General features: G+C 38.0%; 2 protein-coding genes across 3 annotated transcripts; one reads left to right on the plus strand and one right to left on the minus strand.

Annotated features, from left to right (window-relative positions):
- Positions 1-2,458: 2,458 nt before the first annotated feature.
- thtpa (thiamine triphosphatase) lies at positions 2,459-6,551 on the minus strand. Of its 2 annotated transcripts, none has more exons than XM_084399198.1 (4): positions 6,483-6,551; positions 6,050-6,125; positions 3,933-4,466; positions 2,459-2,803 (listed from the first exon to the last, which is right to left on the minus strand). In XM_084399198.1, exons 2-4 carry the CDS (start codon positions 6,117-6,119, stop codon positions 2,703-2,705), a joined length of 705 nt encoding a protein of 234 aa, XP_084255324.1. In that variant the 5' UTR covers positions 6,120-6,125; positions 6,483-6,551; the 3' UTR covers positions 2,459-2,702. The 2 variants fall into 2 exon arrangements, with proteins under 2 accessions (XP_084255324.1, XP_084255325.1); XM_084399199.1 differs by having other exon boundaries at positions 6,407-6,505.
- Positions 6,552-7,121: 570 nt separating this feature from the next.
- On the plus strand, positions 7,122-20,425 carry zfhx2 (zinc finger homeobox 2). Its single transcript, XM_084399192.1, has 5 exons — positions 7,122-7,241; positions 9,981-10,139; positions 10,338-10,398; positions 11,709-15,721; positions 17,881-20,425. Exons 1-5 carry the CDS (start codon positions 7,236-7,238, stop codon positions 18,253-18,255), a joined length of 4,614 nt encoding a protein of 1,537 aa, XP_084255318.1. The 5' UTR covers positions 7,122-7,235; the 3' UTR covers positions 18,256-20,425.
- Positions 20,426-20,979: the final 554 nt, after the last annotated feature.

Consider the following 20,979-nt stretch of genomic DNA (forward strand, 5'->3'; position numbering starts at 1 on the left):
TCCCCTTCATCACTATATACATATAAAAAAAAACAATGAACAGAGTTGGTCTGAGCAAATATCTAGAGTCATTTTCTCAGGGATATCAACGTAAAATAATAGAAGTCTGAAGGCAAAGGCCTTGTGTTAGGGAGAAGAAAGCCAGAGATAGCCTACTTGCACTTTAAAGCGAGTACACAGCATCATATTTCACCTCTGCTAATATTTCCTCATAAATGCCTTCTCTCCACACTCAAGCTGAAGTCTCCAAATGAAATAAATACCCATTGCATCCCTCCATACCAACTCTCTTGTATTACAGCCTTGCACGTGAGCTTGTTACCATCATGACCTTTTCTTTCTTTTCTTTTTTTACCTTGACTGGGAGCTCTTTTGATGTTTTTATAGTAAAATATTTAGTATAATAAAATTATTTATAGGCCTAATTCATTTTTAGTGCTTATTAAAATCAAACAAATCATGTTAAAAGCTATTGCATGCATCAGTTAATTTTTAAGGGTTTGTATTTGTAAGCGTTTGAAGTCACAATGAAATCAAAATAAATCTTTTTATGGGATATTGCAGTTAATTATAAATATTTTTTTTCTGTGCGCATCATTATTATTTGAGTTCATGTGCCCTCGTTATCTTTAATCAAAATAATTTCCCTTCTGCCTCTTCTCTGGTGATGTGTTTGCCGGCGTGGGGGCGGGATCAACCTGTCCTGTCACTTACATGAGATCCACCAATAGCAAACCCCAACCATCCAACCATCCAATCAGGTCCCCATGGACAAAATCAAATCCCGCCCAACAAGTTCAGGAAGCAATTTCACTCGGATATACGTCACAATTGGGAAGAAAAGACTCCAATAATATGTGCATGCACCTCATAAAACTACTGCTTTTAGATTTTAAATACTTCCTTTTTTAAAACATCAAATTTAATAAAAAAAAATTAAGATATGTTCCAACAATCATTCACTTTTTGTTCTGTAATGTATATTTTGCAAATAAGTGTAGGTTACACACTTAAACTATGTCGTCAATTTGATGCCGAATGTACAAGGGTTAAACATTTTTTATTTGTGAATCATAAACACATGTCATTGTGGCATAATGTCCATAAGAGTTGTGTGAGCATTGGACATTGCTGGAGTGTCAACAATGAATCAGAGTAATATGTAGGCCTATAGATAATTTATCTAATTGACGCTCCATAAATCATTAGTAATGAATAAGGCTCATTTCAATCATTTCGAAGTCTGCTCCGTATAGATTACCAAACCACCTGGTGTTAAAACAGAGTTTAATGAACTTTCTCAATGTTTTTTTCCAGTAAGATTGCGCCCACTGCTGGCATGCTGAGCGAACAGCTCATAACTGAGATAACAGCGCTCTCTGCTGAGCAAACGGTGCACTTTACAATCATACACAAATCTATTTAGGTCAAAGCAGAAAATTGCTAAATTACTTTCAAAATAAAAGTACCTGAAATATGTAATATTTTCCATTTAACAATCTAACACATGATTTACTGTAAGATAATACCATATAAATCAACTTTTAGTAAAAATCTTATTATATTGCTACTTGTCCATGATACATTTAACAAGCCCACTCTTGTTAAAGAAAAGAACCTTAAAGGGTTCTTTCAGACACTTTATATAGAAATATTTAGGGGTTCCCATCATGGCATAATTTTATGGATTTAATTTTAATTCACTTTTTTATTTTTATTTAATTTCATGAATTAAACAGCTCATAAACATACTTAATCACTAGGAAAAATAAATAAATAACTTGTTTAACATGAAAGTAGCATGCAATAACTCAAAATAATGTGACAGAACCATTTAAGAGTAAAGTTCAACAGTTGTTTCCCAACTAAATATATATATACATATACATACACACACACACACACAGTGGGGAAAACAAGTATTTGATACAGTGCCGATTTTGCAGGTTTTCCCACTTACAAAGCATGTAGAGGTCTGTGATTTTTATCATAGGTACTCTTCAACTGTGAGTGACGGAATCTAAAAGTGGAGAGTGGAGAGCAGGAGGGCTTCTTAAAGAAAAACGAATAGGTCTGTGAGAGCCGGAATTCTTACTGGTTGGTAGGTGATCAAATACTTATGTCATGCAATAAAATGCAAATTAATTACTTAAAAATCATACAATGTGATTTTCTGGATTTTTGTTTTAGATTCCGTCACTCACAGTTGAAGAGTACCTATGATAAAAAATTACAGACTTCTACATGCTTTGTAAGTGGGAAAACCTGCAAAATCGGCAAAATCAAATACTTGTTCTCCCCACTGTATATTATATATATATATATGTATATTTTATATATATATATATATATATATATATATATATATATATATATATATATACGCACACACACACACACACACACACACATTTATATACAGTATAGTGCCAAAACAAATCACAAAGACTGTTTTATTAAGGTACTTTTATTAAGGCTAATATTTTTTAATCAAATATCTGCTTTGTTCGACTGATGCAAACCGCATGATACAATGTCACTACATGAACTACAGAATGTGCAATGCTACATTCTATACTTTTAAATACTTCCCCTGTATTTATCTGTACTTCACAACAGTGAGTATTTTCTTTGTGTAGTGCACTTTTTCTACATATAGTTTTCATTAAAAACTACAAATTACATGTTACACTATTGATTCCTCATAAAATATGAGCGTTAAGAAGTTTTGCATAGTGGTCTGGTTGATATCTTTGAAGGTAAATATCCATTTTCCCCTTTACTCTCTTCTCACAGCTTAAACCTGTGAAGACAGACAAAAAACAAAACAAAAATTATATTATAACATGGTTATATTATAAATGAAGTTCATGTATCATTATTTATCTTTAATTCTAATGGGTTATTGACACATAACAGATGTTTATAGTTTATAGTAATGTTGACTAGGCAGCAGATATGCATCTTTGGATGTCTTAGACAGGGTTATTATAGTTAAAAATCAAAATCAAGTCCCGCCCCACATTTATTATTGCCAGAGAAGCCACACTAGGGAAGAAAAGACGATCACAACTTCTGTTTCATACTGACAACTGTCAACTGTCAACTAAACTATATAAAACTTGAACTGAACTCAATCAACACTTAACTGAATGACAGTATTTTCTTCTATTGACCTGCACAGCAGTATTTCATTTTTTTCTCATATTTGATGTTTGCATCATTGTGAAGTTTGCATCAATCATTGTTATTTTCCTGTTTATTACTGTGAAGCTGCTATGAAACAATCCATATTGTATAAAGCGCTATATAAATAAAGTAGACTTGACAAAAAAAAAAAAACACTTGTTACTTGAAATAAACATTAAAACTTAAATTTATTTCATTTCAGCTAGCTACCACGAAAATTTTTTTTATAAAAAAACTAAAGTGACAAAATTACTAAAACTTTATAGACAGCATGAAACGGATTGCAATAGTCTTTCCTTCCGTATTGGGACGTATATCCGAGTGAAACGGCTTCTCAAACAAGAAGGAAAAAAAATTCAAATAGTAGGGCGGGACTTGATTTTGTACATCGGAATTGATTGCATCTTTGGATATGGTTTGCTATTTCTGTGATGTCATGTGATTGACAGGTTGCCCCGCCCTCACGCCAGTTAACACATCATCAGACAAGAGAAGAAATGTTGCTGCAAAAGGAAGGGGAAGTTATTTCGATTAAAGATTACGAGGGCACATGCATATAAAAAAAATATTAACAATGATGTGCATGAATAAATCATTTACAATAATAAATAAATACCGCAATATTCCACAAAAAAAACCCCAAGAATTGTCAGTTTTGACTAGGAAAAATGAATATATATATATATATATAACAAATTCCCTCTGTATATATGGCAGTGTCCACACACAACACATCAGCTCACCCAGTTCTGCAGCAGTGCTTGTAATCCTCTGCAGAGCTGCATTCATGTCACCTCCTTCAGGCACCAGAACCTCAATCTCTCCCACACAATATCCGAAATCAGCCTGGTCCAGATCCACCCGCACTGCACCGTCTCTCTCTAGCATGAACGAGCAGCGCTTGGTCTTGAACTCAGCAAAACAGATGAGATTGAGGTCAGACAGCCACTTTGTGTCATCTGCTGAACAGACCTCTGTGTCCTCATTTTCTGCCACTTTGTCAATTTGTTCCCTTTGTGAGGAATTTGATTCACTCCCTTCAGCAGTGTGTTCCCTGATAATCCTTCTGACTTCTGATTGAATCAGAGGGAAACTGGTTATCTCTTTGTAGCGTGAGCAAAGGGCCTGAGTTTCATTGTCAGGAGTAGTTCCTGAAACTGGGCATTTCAATTCCCACAATCCCTCTCGGCATCTCAGCCAGAAATCTTTTAGTGTGAGGATGAAATCTGGAGAGTCAAAGTACTGGTCTTGAAACTGCCGCTGACCAATGCCTTTAGCTGTGTAGAGACATGAATATATATTAATATGTGTGTGCAGGGTTCCCACACCTTGGTTAACTTCAAATTCAAGGACCTTTCAAGAACTTTCCAGGTCCAATATCCTCAAATTCAAGGACTTAATGTGGGGACACATTTCAAGTGAGAGCAAGGTTACATCGTGTTACCTTGTAAGATACATTGTTACAGTTTTTTTTTGTGTCAAACACAACTATGCAAAAAAACTTTTTTGGGCCATATGACAGAGATCAGATATTCTATTTGTCGTATTTCTGATTTGCATAAAACTGAAGAATATTCGGTACATCCTATAATGTATTCTAAAATGATCTGATATTAACTTTTGCATGAAACGTTGAGGTACCATCGTTGTAGTTTGGTGCGAAAGCACTTAACGGGAAAAACTTAACGTAACGCAAAAATGCGCGTAACTAACGTAAATCAAGCAAGCTAGTATGCATAGGCCACGAATTGTTGGCAAAATAACACATTAGCGGACTTGAGGGAATAATATGGAATTTTTTCCAGAAAACTTCTCGCACAAAATAAATTCAAGCACTTTTAAGGACCTGGACATCTATGTATGTTTGTTTTCAAAAACTTTCCAGGGCCTTGAATTTTTTTTTTTCAGATTCACAAACTTTCAAGGATTTCAAGGACCCGTGTGTGTGTGTACAGTACTGGTCAAAAGTTTGGAAACACTACTATTTTTAATGTTTTTGAAAAAAGTCTCTTATGCTCATCAAGCCTGCATTTATTTGATTAAAAAAATGCAGAAAAAAAACTGTAATATTGTGAAATATTATTACAATTTAAAATAATTTTTAAATATAATTTATTTCTGTAATGCAAAGGTTAATTTTGATCAGTCTTTACTGCAGTCTTGAGCGTCACGTGATCCTTCAGAAATCATTCTCATATGCTGATTTATTATCAATGTTGGAAACAGTTGCGCTGCTTAATATTTTTTTTGGAACCTGTGATACTTTTTCAGGATTCATTGATGAATAAAAAGTTTAAAAGAACAGCATTTACTCAAAATAGAAAACTTTTCTAACAATATAAATCTTTACATCACTTTTTATCAATTTAATACATCCTTGCTAAATAAAAGTATTCATTTCTTTCAAAGACGAAAATAAAAAATTACTGACCCCAAATATTTGAACGGTAGTGTCTATTGTTAAAGATTTCCATTTTAAATAAATGCTGCTCTTTTTTTATTCAAAGAATCGTGAAAAAAAGTAGGCTATCACAGTATATAAAAAAATATTAAGCAGCACAACTCCAACATTGATGATAAATAAGAATCATGTAAACACTGAAACCTGGAGTAATGACTGCTAAAAAAATCAGCTTTGCATCACAAAAATAAATTATATTTGAAGCTATATTCAAATAGAAAACCATTATTTTAAATTGTAATAATATTTCACAACATTACTGCTTTTTCTGTATTTTTGATAAAATAAATTCAGGCTTGATGAGCATAAGATACTTTTTTCAAAAACATTAGCATTTCAAAAACATTACCAATCTAAAATACATATATCATACGTGAATAAAAAAGTGTTTGAACACACCTCCAATATGCTGTAGTTTCTCCATAATTTCTGCATTACAAACAAATTTTCTCTCCACCTCTACAGTCATTTTGTCCTATATGAGACATAAAAATAAAAACGAGAAAGTAGAATTTTTCGCATTATTAAAGACTTTCTGCTGTAATGGACAATCTATAAATTAACATATAATGTTGTAAAATGTCCAAATCAATTCAGATCAGCTGTGTTTCAAAACAAAGTGAGCTGCGTAGTTTTTCGCTTTCGGGGCGATGACTTCAAATGCTGTCAAATGAGACTTGACAACAAATATTGCCGGGAACCTACTAACAGGTTCATAATTTATTTTTAGCTGAGGCTGAGGTAATTATACTGTACCTATAATGCGGTTAAAAAAAATCAGGATGTGACAGTCATTCCGAGTCAACGATAAAACAAAAACATCTGAACTTACCGATCAATCAGTGTAATGAGGACAGACGGGACAGACGTGGAATCGGGGTCCTGTACAGCTTTTCCGGTCAGGCATGTTCACGGACAGCCTAATATCTGCTCGTCATTAAACGCACCACATACGCAACAGAACAGAATGTTTTTTTTTTTTTAAGTATAAAATGTGGCTAAATAGTTGCTTAACGATTCTTGTTACAATTTCGTAGTGTTTTAATAAACTAATGAGTCTGCAATCAGTTTGATCAGCACATTAGTGCCAGTAGAACCATAATATATATATATTTTTTTTTTTGGTAATTTTTTTGTTGTTGTTAAGATTACATTTATTAGCTTAGACCTATTTTATTTTCTCCAATAACATAAAAATATATTTATTCATTATTATTTTTTATACACACCTTTATATAAATATTTCTCTCATTTGCCGTGTATGGTTTAATACTTCGCCACTACATTCTTAAAGACGAAATTTTAAACAAAGTTACAACTAATTTAATTGATGACAGTATAACAATGTTCTAACATGCGTTTAGGTGTTTTGTTGAATCGAACCGTTAGTGGGAAGAGGAACATTCTTGGAGAGAGTTAGCAGTCAGCTTTTGGGGGAGCTGTCGTGTGTTTACTAGAGGAGAGCAATGCAAGAGTGAACGAGAGAGAGAGAGGGAGGGAGTGAGCAAGTAAGTGAGGGAGGGAGAGAGAGACAAAACTTTTCAGTTTTAAAGAGCGAGAGGAAGCGTGTGCTGGAGTCCCAACCATGCAGGTAAAGCCTTAGCTAATTGCTTTAGTGTTAATTAAACGATGTTGACGCCGAATTGATCAAGAAGTTGCGATCGTGTGGGCGATGCGGATCTCATCGCGTCCTGAGCACGATAGAGAATTTGATGCATGGCATTTCATTGCGAATATTTAGTTAGATTTCGAGTGTTAAAATCCAAACTTTTCTGCCTCGGACTCTCATTTTGGCCCCGCCACCCCCTTTCGCTGCTCGTTTTTTGCACGTCGCTCTTTTCGAGCAGCAATGCGCTTCGTCCATCGTTAATTACTGCGCTCTACAATTATTAAAACACACTTATGGTGCTTAATATCTACATTATCTACTAAACGAGGAACTTAGACCGCCAAATGCAAGGTATTGGGTTAGATAAATGCCGAAGGGGGACGACAAACGGCTTGTTTTTGTTAACACATCTGTATGAAGCAACCCAAATTCATTAATTAAATAGCTTAGTCGATGTAGGCCGCAATTTCCGCTGTGCAGCGGACGGCGGGCGGGGGATGTCTCAATGTCCGACCAACAGGCCACAATCAGGGGGGCGAGGAACTAATCAAGCCCGAGGTTTTACATCTGAGAGCCGAAAGCCTATTTACACAATTCAATTAGCGCAATAAAGCAGACTTGGACTGCAGCATCTCGAGCGTTGCTATTGTTATATACCTTATAATCTATTCGCAGCTCTTATTCGGTGTCTTTGAGAAGTTTGTGGGCGATTTGTGGCGTGATACGCGATACATAATTAGTTGACCAATTTGTTGAGTGTTGTTAGCTGCGTTAGCCATATGAAGTGCCACGACTGTTTATGAGAAAACGGCTTCTTTTGTTTTAACGTCACCCTTCAAGTAAGAAATCACTAAAATCAGTCGCTTTGCAGCGATTAAAGTTGGAAAAGGGGGTTATTAGGGCAGGAGACTGCAGTGCGATGCACTTTAATGGGGTATTTGTCATGATTACACTGGAGTGAGAGAGAGAGAGAGCGTGAGTGTGTGTCTGTGTATATATGCGTGTTAGCGAGGCAGGCTAAAGCTCTCCGTTTCCAATTGATTCAACAGCACACGGGTCTTGCTAATTAGGCTGTGGGTTAATTAACGAAATCATCAAGAGTTATGGCGGCCATATGAGCTCGCTGTCGAACGGCAGTGTCCCGCGGCGTGTGGGTTCGTCTGTCTTTGACTTTTAGGAGAAGTTAATAGTACTTGTCTTGAGGATTCAGTGCATGTTTTCAGTCTAGCAGGGAAGCTAATTGGCGTGGCATTGTAGCACTGTTGGCATTTGATGTCTGTTCGTTACTTGACAGTGTGGCATGTAAAAACGAAGCCAGAAACGGTGTATTTGAAACGATTTTGCATGCATACGCGAAACGAAGTCGTTTAGATGTGAATTAAGATGTTTATATCTTTGATCTCGACGTATGTGTTATTTATTTATTTGGGTTATTGTTTTAAAGAGACATCACTGTCATTAACATCCCAGGGGATTTGCACCCATTATCTGTTATTTACAGCCCATGTCGCCTTATTCACAAGGGGCAACATGTTGACAAATTTCACTCACATCAGCATATTATAAGACTAGTCAAGGTCAACATTTAGGCCTCCTCTGACGGTAAATAGCCTAGTTATTGCAGAACTGATAAATGCATGTGTGATTCTGCTTCTCAGATTTTATTAACATGGTATGCCTTAGATAAAGTAATGTGCCTTCAAATGCATGATTTATAAACAGGCCACAAGGTATCGGTGGTCCAGTTTTGTTATGTTGTGTCTAGCAGAAAGAACATAACTGCATCTGTGAATCAGATTTGATGTCTTGCACGAATACTGTTTTAAGTGCATAGCACAGATTGTATGGCCTATATAAATAACTAGAGGTCACAATATCAGACCTGATTGTGAACATACTTGAATGAAAGAAAGGGGTGGTTGAGTGATATGTCCCAATGTTATGCATGGTCGTTTTGTTGTTGTTTTGATTTGTAAGTGTCATCTGACATCAAACCCAATTAATAAGCGAGCCAATTGTTGCATTTCTTGAAGTATATTTTTGAGTTTTGACGATTAAGCTTATGTGAACTGAACAACTATTTTAGAGCTGACTGTACATTAGACATAACACATGCAGTGACATGAAGAATGCATTAGATGCTGTCTATAAATCAGTTTATTTATTCTATATATTCTATATGTTTATGTAATCTCATTTTTATATATATATAAAAAGTGCTGGTTCACCCCAAAATTAATATTTGCACCTCACCCTTATGTCATTCCAAATTCAATCCTGAATGAATGACTCACTTTCTTCTGTGGAAAATAAAGATAAAAATATCTGTTTTGAAAGTCAATGGGGTCCGATGTTGTTTGCACACCAATGTTCTTCAGAATATTTTCTTTTGCATTCTGCAGAAGAAAGTCAGGCATACAGGTTAGGAATGACATAAGGATGCGATTTCAGTTTTAGGTGAACTAACCCTTTAAGACTATAGTTTTGTGAAGTGCTGCACTTATTTCGTGTATTTGTTAATTTCACATTTCTTTCAGATCACTGATGCATAAAAAAAATTGCACACAGTAGCATGAGGCCACTTGAAACAAAAATAAATACATAATATACAATATCATTAATATTATTTTGTGAATTCTGAAATAAACAAGTAATACAATATTTGTGTTATTTAGGTATGATAAAGTATTATTGCATATAATAATACCACTTTGGTTTCAGGAGGAGCCAGGAGAAACTCTGGGAGGTGCCAGTAACAGGGGGTCAGTGTGTTTATGCCCTCTATGTCAAGAAAGTCAACCAGACCGTGAGAATCTCTCTCATCACCTTACAGACAAACACAGTGTCCTCCCTGCTTGCCTTGATAAGTTACTGGATATTGTGAGTATATTTAAGATGGACTTTTTGGGAAAGAAAAATGTTAGTAATGTTTAGTAATGTCATTATGTACGTTTTGATGGAAAATACTTTTTTTGCAAAAGAAATTAGGCCTACATTGTGTATTGCCAGTGAAACTATAAGCTTACACAAGTTTTTGTTTGCTTTTAACGTAAATAATTGATTTCCTCTTTTCATAAGGCTGCTCCTAAGCACTCTTCCATTGCTGAAGATGAAGAATCCAAAGCCCTAAATGATTCAGGTGGGTTTTGATAATCTATAAAGTTATTGTTAATTGTATTATAATGTTAAGTGTTTGTATTTGTGCCACAGTGATTTAAAACTATCCCAGCACTGAGGTCTTAGGTTCCAGTGTTATTGATACCGGGCCTAGGCTATGCACCACTGGACACACAATTGGTGACACAGTGTTGGTGACCACCTTGCATCAGTAGTTTCCATGGCAATGAAGCACCTGTAGGTTGTAGCTGAGTGTGGCCCCCACAAGTATTTAGTTTTCCTGCTGACTCCTGGATGTGATTGCAAAAAAAAAAAAAAGATTTGTTGCAAATTATTTACATTTCACTGGTTGTTTTTAAATCCAAACAAATGATTTTTGTTCTGAATCCGGACATAAGGGTGTTTCAAGCTTTTTAAGGTGAGGGATGGACCAGGGACCCCAGTTGCATATCGTAAACTGATTGTTGTGATTTAAGCCTGCTCTATTATACCTATGTATAATTTATTTACCTATGCAATGATATTGGTCAAATTAACATTGATTTATGGATTCATACACATGTATATTACGATCCATCTTAATAAATGTATTGTTAACTTTACCTTTGGTTTAAAGGGGTAGTTCACTCAAAAACTCACCCTCATGTTGTTCCAACCCCGTAAGACTTTCGTTCATCTTCGGAACACAAATTAAGATATTTTTGATGAAATCTGAGAGCTGCTCAGCTGTAACAGCGCAGCACTTCTGGGTTGTACGTCAGAACGTAGGCTCACTATTGGCCGAAGCTGGTCGTGTGTGATGCTGCCCAATAGTGAGCCTACATTCTGATGTACAACCCAGAAGCGCTGCGCTGTTACACCACGTGAACTCACTCAGAGGCCCACACAGAAGAAAATGAATAGTTGAATAGTGTTTTCTTTTCTTTTTTTTTGCACAAAAATTATTCTCGTCGCTTGATAGACTTAAGGTTGAGCCACTGTAGTCACTTGGACTATTTTAACGATGTCTTTACTAACTTTTCTGGGCTGGCAGATATAAATTACCTAGCAGCCTATGGAGGATAGGCTTAATTTTCTTAATTTGTTTTCCGAAGATGAATGAAAGTCTTACAGGGTTGGAACAACATGAGGGTGAGTAATTACTGACAGAATTTTCATTTTTGGATGAACTTACCCTTTAATATAACTTTTTACAATTAGCAGACAATTTGTGAAATTGCTCCCTTTTTGAATACCTGTTTTACATATTCAGCATAATAAAACTGCACTTATTTTGGACTTTTTTTGTAAATGCTCACTGACATTGTATTTTATTTTTTATCAATTCATTAGATGACACATCTCAGCAGAAACATTTAGAGAACACAAAGTCCCCCTCAATGGCTTCCCAAAATGAGAGCGAATCTACAGATGCAGGTGACAAGGGTGGTTCTTCTCAGGAAAAAGGGCTGGATGAAGAGCTGGAAGGAGGAAGAAATGAGGAAAGTGACGTGGCTGGCCTGGAGTCAGATCAGGACAATGTGGAGCAAACTATAAAAACATCAGAGGCTTCTGTAAGCAATGGCAGATCCGTCTGTAAAAACAGTGTAGCCTCTGAAGGTGATAACCGTCCATTCAAGTGTAATGCGTGTTTGGAGTCATTTCCCACTAAAACAGCGTTGAGTGTTCATTATAATTCGACCACCCATATTCAGAGGATGAGAACCGGGACGGTGAAAGACAGTGACTCAACCCCTTTCCTGGCTCGACCTTATGTCTCCAACAAACCATACCAGTGTGCCGTCTGTCGTGTCTCCTACAATCATGCCATTACCCTGGAAAGTCATTTAAAATCTGTGTTGCACCAGAGTCGCAGCAGGAGTGCGGGGAATGCTACTCCTAGTTCCACTGCAAATACAGGAACTGGAACTATGGTTACAAACTTGGCTACAACCACTGTTGGAAGCACCACACAGTTAGTTAACGCCTCCACCAGCAATTGTGTCACCCAAGCAAACCTGACTCCATCAGCAGTAACGACCAAAGACGGAGAGCAGATGCAGTCTCAGCTAGCTCCCTCATTACTTTCTTCTCCGGTGGCCTCCGCACAAGCCATGTCTGCTATTCTCACTCTCCTGACTTCCAGCCCAAATTCTCTCCCACACTCCATTCTTCCTCCTCTCTTCACGACTGGGACATCTGCAACACCAGGGGCAGCTACCCCGCAGCTTATACCCCAGCCTCATATGCTCATGCCCCTGGTGTTGAATGGACTCCAAACTCAAACCCAAATCCAGGGCCAGAATCCAGAATCTCCAAACCAGCTTTTGCAGCAGGCAGTGCCAGTTCTTGGTCTCAGTGCTGCACAACAGGCTCTCTTGGCCCAAAGACTCAGTGGCTTACAAAGTCAGTGGGCTGCATTTGGCCTCCCAACCACCACTCAAATGAGTTTAGAGGAGACCAACAAGATGGTAGACAAGGGTGCAGACATGAGAGTGCACAATGAGATAAAAGTAGAGCCTTGCGATCAGCAAATGTCACTAAAATCTGAAGAGGACTGGAAAATTGATGGGATAAAAAAAGAGATGTGTATTAAGAGTGAAAATACACAAGAGCAAAGTGAGAAAATGGTGTGTGATGGCAAGGCATGTGATGAAAAAGAGCAAGAAGAAAGTGAAATGGAAGTTGAGAGGAACAGTGAAAAGGTGTGTCAGGGGGATGATGCAAACTCCAAAGTAACTGAATCCTCAGCGGCCCCTGTCCATCAGCATGATATTTCGTTCGCTTTGGATCCAAACCAAGGTATCAGCCATGCACATCCTGTTAACAGCTCTGGCGCTGTTTACTGTACCTTTCGTAACACTAATTTTGCCTTAAGAGCTTTAGGCCATAGAAGTGCTAAAGATCATCCACTCTTGTCTTCAGGACGGTCTGTGCTCACTGAGTTTCAGTCTCAGGTTCTGTGGGCCTTTTTAGAGTCACGAGATGATGCTGAAACATGTAGTCCTCAGCGGGAGGACTGCGAAGCCCTCGGCAGGGAGGTTGGGCTAAGTGGAGAAGAGGTACGCAAGTGGTTCTTAGACGCCCGGCAATCCAAAGATAGGGAGAGATTAGACAGCTTCCATGATGAATTGGACAGAAGTATGGAGGAAGAAGAGGGTAATTTAATGATAGATGAGGGTGAAGATGGACATAGTCCATCGGCAACAGGCAGTCATGCCATTGACCTTTCCAGTAGTGCAGAACGACACAGGATTGGTAAGGGAAGCCCAAGAGAATTGCTGTTGACATCTGACTCTGAAAATGAAGAGTTCTACACGTCTGTTATCGTGACTGATGAAGAAAGTCAAAGCAGCTCGATGAGGGAAGAGTCAGGTAGCCCAATCAAACAGTCTTCACAGGTAGAGCCAACAGTTGAAAGGTCAAGTGGTGGTGGAAAGGTTCTTCGTTCTACTACAGTCTTCCTCTCGGATGCAGAGGACGAATATGATGATGAACAAAGTATGAAGAGGAAAAAGAGAAAGAGTGAGATTGACAAGGAAGAGGTGGAGATCAAACGAGAGAAGCAAGATGTAGATCTTGATCTTCAGTTGGAAGCACAAGCTGACCCTCCTACTCCTTTTTCAGTTGCGGTCGATCATCAGGGCGTTCCAACTGGCATCTTGCAGTCATTGCCCCTTTCCCTGTCATTGGCTCCACTTTCCACCCAGTTATACAGTCCATATGTACTCTCACTTCCTTCATCAGTTATTGGGGTGGGTCTTTCAGAAGGAGATCGAGGTAAGATGGCCTTTGCAAACACTCGGAGTCCAGCAGCAGTACTTTCAGACCCTCTTAATGCAGCTGCACCCACCTCTCTTACACACTCCTTATCTAATGGCAATGATTGCGAGTCTGCTTTGGATCTAAGCATGGGGAAAAACCACAGCTCTACAATATCATCTGTCTCCCCAGCTAACAAGTCCTCTATACAGAAAAGTCATTTGCTTGATGGTCTGGGATTGAGACCAGCGACTGTTGGGGTTCCTACAGATAGAGGTCTAATCGTGGTTCAAGTGAAGCCAGAATCTGCCATTGCTTTACCATCTTCCAATAACAGTACAAATCGCAATAATTTGGCTAAGACTAGCACTGTGTACATGAGGGCAGCAGAAAAGGTCAGCACATCACTCATGGAAAGGGAAAAAGAGAAGGAACGAGAAAAAGAGCGGGATCAAAAGAGGCCAAAAGTCAGACGGTTCAGGGACATGAGACGTTCCAGGACCATCATCCATGCTGACCAGCTTGATATTCTTTACGGATGTTATTTCAAAGATCCAAACCCAGGCAAGCATGAATTTGAACAAATATCTGAGTGGGTAAACCTTCCAAAGAAAGTGGTTCAGATCTGGTTCCAGAATATGAGGGCTAGGGAGCGAAAGGGAGAGGTCCGTTTTATCAGTGATGGCACTTTGGCAGCTGTTGGGAAACCACTCATTAAGTTCACCTGGCCACTCTCGAAGCCCATATTCTCAACCCCACCTAAACCTAACCCAAGTCCCTCCACTGGCTGGGGCTCTGCAAAACCCCAAACTGGAAATATTCCTCCAAAGACAGAAAAGGTGAAGGAGGTCAAGGAGCCCCTGAAAACTCCCACTCAAGGTCCAAGTAGACCAAATCAGACAGCCTCTTTCACCGTTGTGTCCACCGGCCCTTCATTAGTTCACAAGACCAAAACAGAAGCAACTCCCATTACAATGGTTAAAATAGCTCCTAAGACAGTGGCCACTCCGGTTGCAGTTCCTCTGCTAGTGAGTGGGATTCCTACATCTCGATCTGCTCCGAAAAGGAAGGTTGAAGAGGTACGAGCCGAGTCAGACCATACTGATGAAGATGATGATGATTACCGAGGAGAGGTCGAGTCTGGGACTACCAGCCACATTGTGCCAAAATTATCCCCTACGCCAATTAACAAATCTGCCTTGGCATCTCAGAAACACAATGGGCTCAAATATTGGTCTCAGAAAGGTCCATTCAAGATCAACACCCTCTCAAGAGAACAGTTAGGCTTGAGCTCACAGCGACCTACACCCACTACCACCACGCCCACCACGCCATCTCCTGTGACGGTTACAGTATCCTCTGGTCAAAACCAAAAAGAAACAAGTTACATGCTGCAGAACTCCACCCCAAGACGACCTCGAACTCACCTGAACTGTCTTCAGCTGTCCATCCTGCAGTCGTGCTACGAGACATGTGCTCATCCTAATGCACTGGAGTGTGAGGCAGTGGGGACAGAGCTTGGGCTTCCACTTAAGGTTGTGCAAATCTGGTTCCAAAATACACGTGCTAAGGAGAAACGCTGGAGGCTTCAGCAAGAGAAAATGGTAAGGGCACTTTGTCTAATATTCTGAAGCAACTGTTTTCATGTCTAGTTTTAGTATTTTGCTACAATGTCATTAGCCTTACAGGTGTCCATATACTTTCTCATGTCATAGGCTAGCAACACGTTATAAAAAATGTGCCCGGTGCAGTAACTAAAAAAGTGTAATCTTTCATTTATATTTTATTATTTCTTTTGACATACTGGTGATGCCTTTAAAAAAAATTATTAATCCAAAATTGACTCAACCTCATGTCATTCCAAACCTGTTTGCATTACATTCTCATTTATCTCATTTTACGTTCTTTTACACAAAAGGAGATCATTTAATCTGGTTGGGTATTTAAGTGCTTCGTTCACCCCGAAATGTAAGTAGTAAAACATGGGCTCCCACTTCTCTCTTGTGCACCATCTACGCTTCACACAGTATGTGGCAAAATGCTTCTTTTACTTTTTTTTACTTCTTTTTCTTTAACTGTGTCCCAATTCAGAGGCTGCATCCTTCGAAGTCCGCAAAGGTCGGACCGAGTGTTGTTAAATGGGACGGTCTAGCCTACGGAGGATTGCTCTTGTCGACTAGCAACTGTGACAGCTGCCGTTAACGAGCGGCAGTAATGTTTGTACTGGACTTTTTTGAAAGTTATATTCAACTGTCTGAAAACAAAACAGGGTTCACAACTTGTCTAAATATGCTCACGTGGTCCATTTATGTAAGTAATAAAGAGTATAAACTATATAAAATCGCATCTTAGTAAGATATGAGTCAGCATTTGAAATGCTTAACTTTTTATTTTTACATTTGTATCATTAGATATTCGAGTAAGTTGACACCCAATACTTGCATTTGAAAGTGTAATCCGGCATTTTCTCTTAAAAAAATCCTGTCGTCAATGGCATGCAATGAATTTTGGGGTATACTAGGCCACGAAGGGTCCATCTGTTGTGTACTTCAATGCCCAGGAAACGAAGGCCGCATTTCAAGGCCGCGTTTGAAGGAGCCTTAGAATTGGGACAGCCTTCGTCCCGCTACTCTGATGCAGTCGGCCTTCGAATGTGGCCTTTGAAGTATGCAGCCTCTGAATTGGGACGCAGCCCTTGAATCTTTTACATTGATGCCTAGAAGCAGGTGATTGTTTCCGCCACCTGATGGACAGAAGTGTATGGTGCACAGGAAAGTTGTGGCAGCTGCTATGATTTTACTACAAAAATTGCTTTTTTTTTTATCAAAACTTGAGCACTTAGACCATGAGTCGGCAACCTTTTGCCATTTTTAAGTTTCTGAGTTATTCACTGTGCCCTAACCTAATCTGTGCCCCCACCCACCCCACCCCCCATATGTATAAATAAATATCTTTTAAATATTCATAATGGCTAATATAGTAGTGCATAATCTTAAATATTTCCGAAGCAGTGTTGATGTCAATGAAAGAGAGATATAAGCCTCATTTTATTTATCATCAGCTAATTTCTAAATCAAAGACTGCAATTAAGGAGAGAGAGCGGCATCAGCATTAGTAAGATAATTTAATACTTCAACAACCAGATGCATTTTATCCGGTTTCATCTGGAATGTGAAAAAATGCCCTCTTTCGGAGGTACACGTGAACAGAGTTTCCACATGCATCACAGTCATTTTGATGCGTGTGGAATGTTTATTAGGACTCTATATATTGGTTGAATATCTCTGAAATTTATAGCATTAACCATGTACAGCAGAACAAGCTGTAAGCTGTCAGTCAGTAACTTGTGCGCGCGTGATGTGCAATGGTCGTGCTAATGGTTTTTCAGAGCTGCGTGCTTTAATTGACTTGAGCAGATTAATTCTCACGCTTTAATAGCATTTATAACTCCTAACTTAGTAAAGCAAGCTGTGTTACTATGAGGAATGATTAGATCTGTATGCATGTGCGAGGTACACCTCTCTTACTTTTGCTCACATGCCAGCAATTACTCCTCCGCGTGCAATAGATTGCCGACCCCTGACTTAGACTATGGTCAATAACTATTTAAGGCAGAGGGATTTACAGTGATTATATCCCCCCCCACCCCACCCCCCCCCACACACACACACACACACACACAGTTTTCTCTGTTGTTATTGCTTAATTTTGTTTTTCTGTAATGAAATGAAACTAACAATGTAATTTTTACATCTTCACACAGTCACCTAATCCCATTGACCCTTCCAAGAAGGTAGATTTCAGCTCGGGTAGCTACCTGCAATACAATGCTCTCCGAGCCAACCGTCCCATCCTGCCCAAACCTGTACAACTGACAGTTGTGGAACCAACTCCATCATATACCATCGGCCAGACAACAGGCCGTGAGACTCTGAGAGGCAAGTGCGACGCCTGTAGGATTGAATTTGAATCCAGGGCTGCAGCACGTGACCATGTCTTCTCTGCTCGACATCTTGCCACTCTGAGAACCACTAACTTTGGTCAGCAAGCATCGTTGGTCAGCAATGGATCTGGTTCGGGGTCTACTGGTTTTGCCAGCCAGTCTTCTACCCCATCACCAGCTAGCAGCTCCAGCTAAACAATGAATTGAAGCTGGTATAGTCTGTGGACCCACTAGACTTGTTGGCTTACAAAAGACAGATAAAGGGTGCTGGTCTTTTAAGCTATTGTTCTTTTGAGGCTCTAAATTGGAGTGGGCACAGATGAATCTGGCCATCTTCACTTTCTCTCCTTGGATATCAGCAAGACATTGTTATTATACAGAGTCTTTACTTACAGGGCTCCTTTTAATGACCTATTGCCACAGCATCATTTTACTATAAATAATCTACTGAAATGGTAATCATGGACATGCTAATGCTTATGTGATCATGGTCCGTTTTTTCACAACTTCATCTCGGTTTAAACTCCTATTATGTTGGGTAATATTCTACTCACATTTACATATAACACTTGGTTTGATTGGGAGAATCTATGGTAATGAACGCCCAAAAACTCAACCAAAGTGCTCTGGGTTGTCATTTATGTTTGTGGTACTGCTTTTGCTTGAGCCAGGGTGGTCTTTAGCCTGTTTTTAAAGCCTATATAGAAGAGTTGTTTCTAAGCTGATTTATCTCTGATAGTCTTGTTAATTCAAAGAAATCTATCCTGTAAACAGAAGTTTTCCTTCTGGTTCAGTTGAAAGAAGACTAGACTATGCTAACAGTTGATAGTAATGAAATCGTAATGACAAATAAAGCAGAGAATATGTGTAGTCTGGAATATGGAGAATTTGGGAGCGTGTTCCGAATCCAGACAATATGATAGCTATTTTTGAACAACCATCATGACAATCCTATAGTCATCAGCAGAGCTCTCGTTGAACGTTAAAGATGTCAGATGGTCCTCATACAGCACTTTGACCCTTTTAAAGTCACAAACATGATTTTTTTTTTTAAGGTTTTCATGTTCCGCAAAATAAACAGTTTTGTTGTATGGTTAAACACTTACTGTATGTCAAACTGTAATGAAGTATTAATCAGCTTTTAATGTTATTTTTAAAGAGTTTGCATTGCACATAGTTAAAACAGACAAAAAAAAAATGGATCAGACCTAGCCGCTGTGCACGAAGCCAAAGTCAAGTCTGTACTTACACAATTTTATATAGATTTGTGGAACATTGAAATCATGTACCTTATACCCTCTGATAAATCATTTCATTTGGTTTGAGTCTAGGGAGTAACCCCAGCTTGTCGATATAAATTAAACACAAAAGTCATTTATTTATGGTAAAAGCAAAAGCATTTTAGATTTATGGGAGAGAGTTGTCATTTTTTTTTCTTGTTCTTTCACTAAGCATTTTTTTTATTTTTTTGTAAGCCGAGTGCTCATACTGAGAATATTCAAGTATTTTCTTTAAAACCCACCAGGAGAGAAGACAGGGTGCTTTAAGTGGACCTGGAAACTATTCATCAGGCCAACAGGAGGTGCGATTTGAAGGACATGAAATACTAAAGACAATTTTCCTTTTTGGTTTATTTTGTATATTATTATTGATACTATTAATACTTTAACAAAATGCAAAACTAAAAAAGATTTTTTAATGAACTATATTAAGAAAATGATATTCCAAAGTTATTCTTTCTGTTGCTTTGTCTCATTAAAGATACCAAAAAGCAATCTTGATTGGAAGTGTTTGTAATGCAAACCACAAAGGAGCTCCCATGCCTTGACACTTTGAACTAGTCCAGGGTTTAAGCATGAGCTACAGATAAATGCATTTCCGACAACTCAACTTGGAACACTTGAAGTTCATCGAAATGTTTTGTTTTCAGTATCCCAGCAAATACAAGTTGTTTTTGTTAAAATTAGTATCAAGTAGTTCATATGAAATGAACATGGACTGGGTTTAGTGCAGTGCTACAGGACGTGGGATCACATGGTGTTGCACTGTTCAGAGTATATAGGTAGAATATGGAGAAATGCTTTTATATTATCTTTTCACTTTTTCATTGACACTTGATTATCACTTGTTATAACTACTACTTACTATTTTTCATCACTTTTGATTATTATTGATTCATAACGGTTTTAATGGCATCCCAGACTTTGATGTGCCATTGATATGAATATTGAACGATAATGGTGGCAGTCTTGTTATGAAAAATTAGAATATTGATTAAGCTTGTTTTCCCCTCAAATGTACCTTCATTTTGTGTTGGTTCTCCTTTTTTCTTATGCAGAAAACAAAATAAACTGAAGTTCATGTATTGATGTTTCTCTTCATTATGTAAATTACCCTTATAATTTGTGTACATGTAGATTTAATTTATATTTTATGTCTACATAAGTTGGGTATTAGCTGCACTATTTAATATAACTATTATGGACCATCTTGTCAGGGGTTCAGCTTCATTAATGTATTACTTAACGTGGCAGGCAAATGAAAATACTAAAGTATTACTCGTTAGAGATTATCAATATTCATGTCTTATAATGGGTAAGACATACGCATAATTTCAGTGGCCTCGGGTTAAGTTATGAAGGTCTCGGTATTTCAGTGTGTGCATAGTAGCATTGTTGCCAGATCTCACTTGAAAAACAAGCCCAAATGTTTTTAAAAATGACAACAAGCATTAGTGTTCACATTACTTTTTTCTTTATTTTTATGAACAACGTGACAAACATTCAGAGAACAATAGAGAAAAAATTAAAGAAAACTAAACTAAAGAAAAAATCACAATGTATTAAATATAATGTTTCAAAAACAGAAATTCAAGGCTTTGAAAAAAAAAAAGATTTATTCCTGATATTCGACAACAGC

This window comes from Rutilus rutilus (genome assembly GCF_951802725.1).
Source record: "Rutilus rutilus genome assembly, chromosome: 24".
NCBI classification, from domain to species: domain Eukaryota; kingdom Metazoa; phylum Chordata; class Actinopteri; order Cypriniformes; family Leuciscidae; genus Rutilus; species Rutilus rutilus.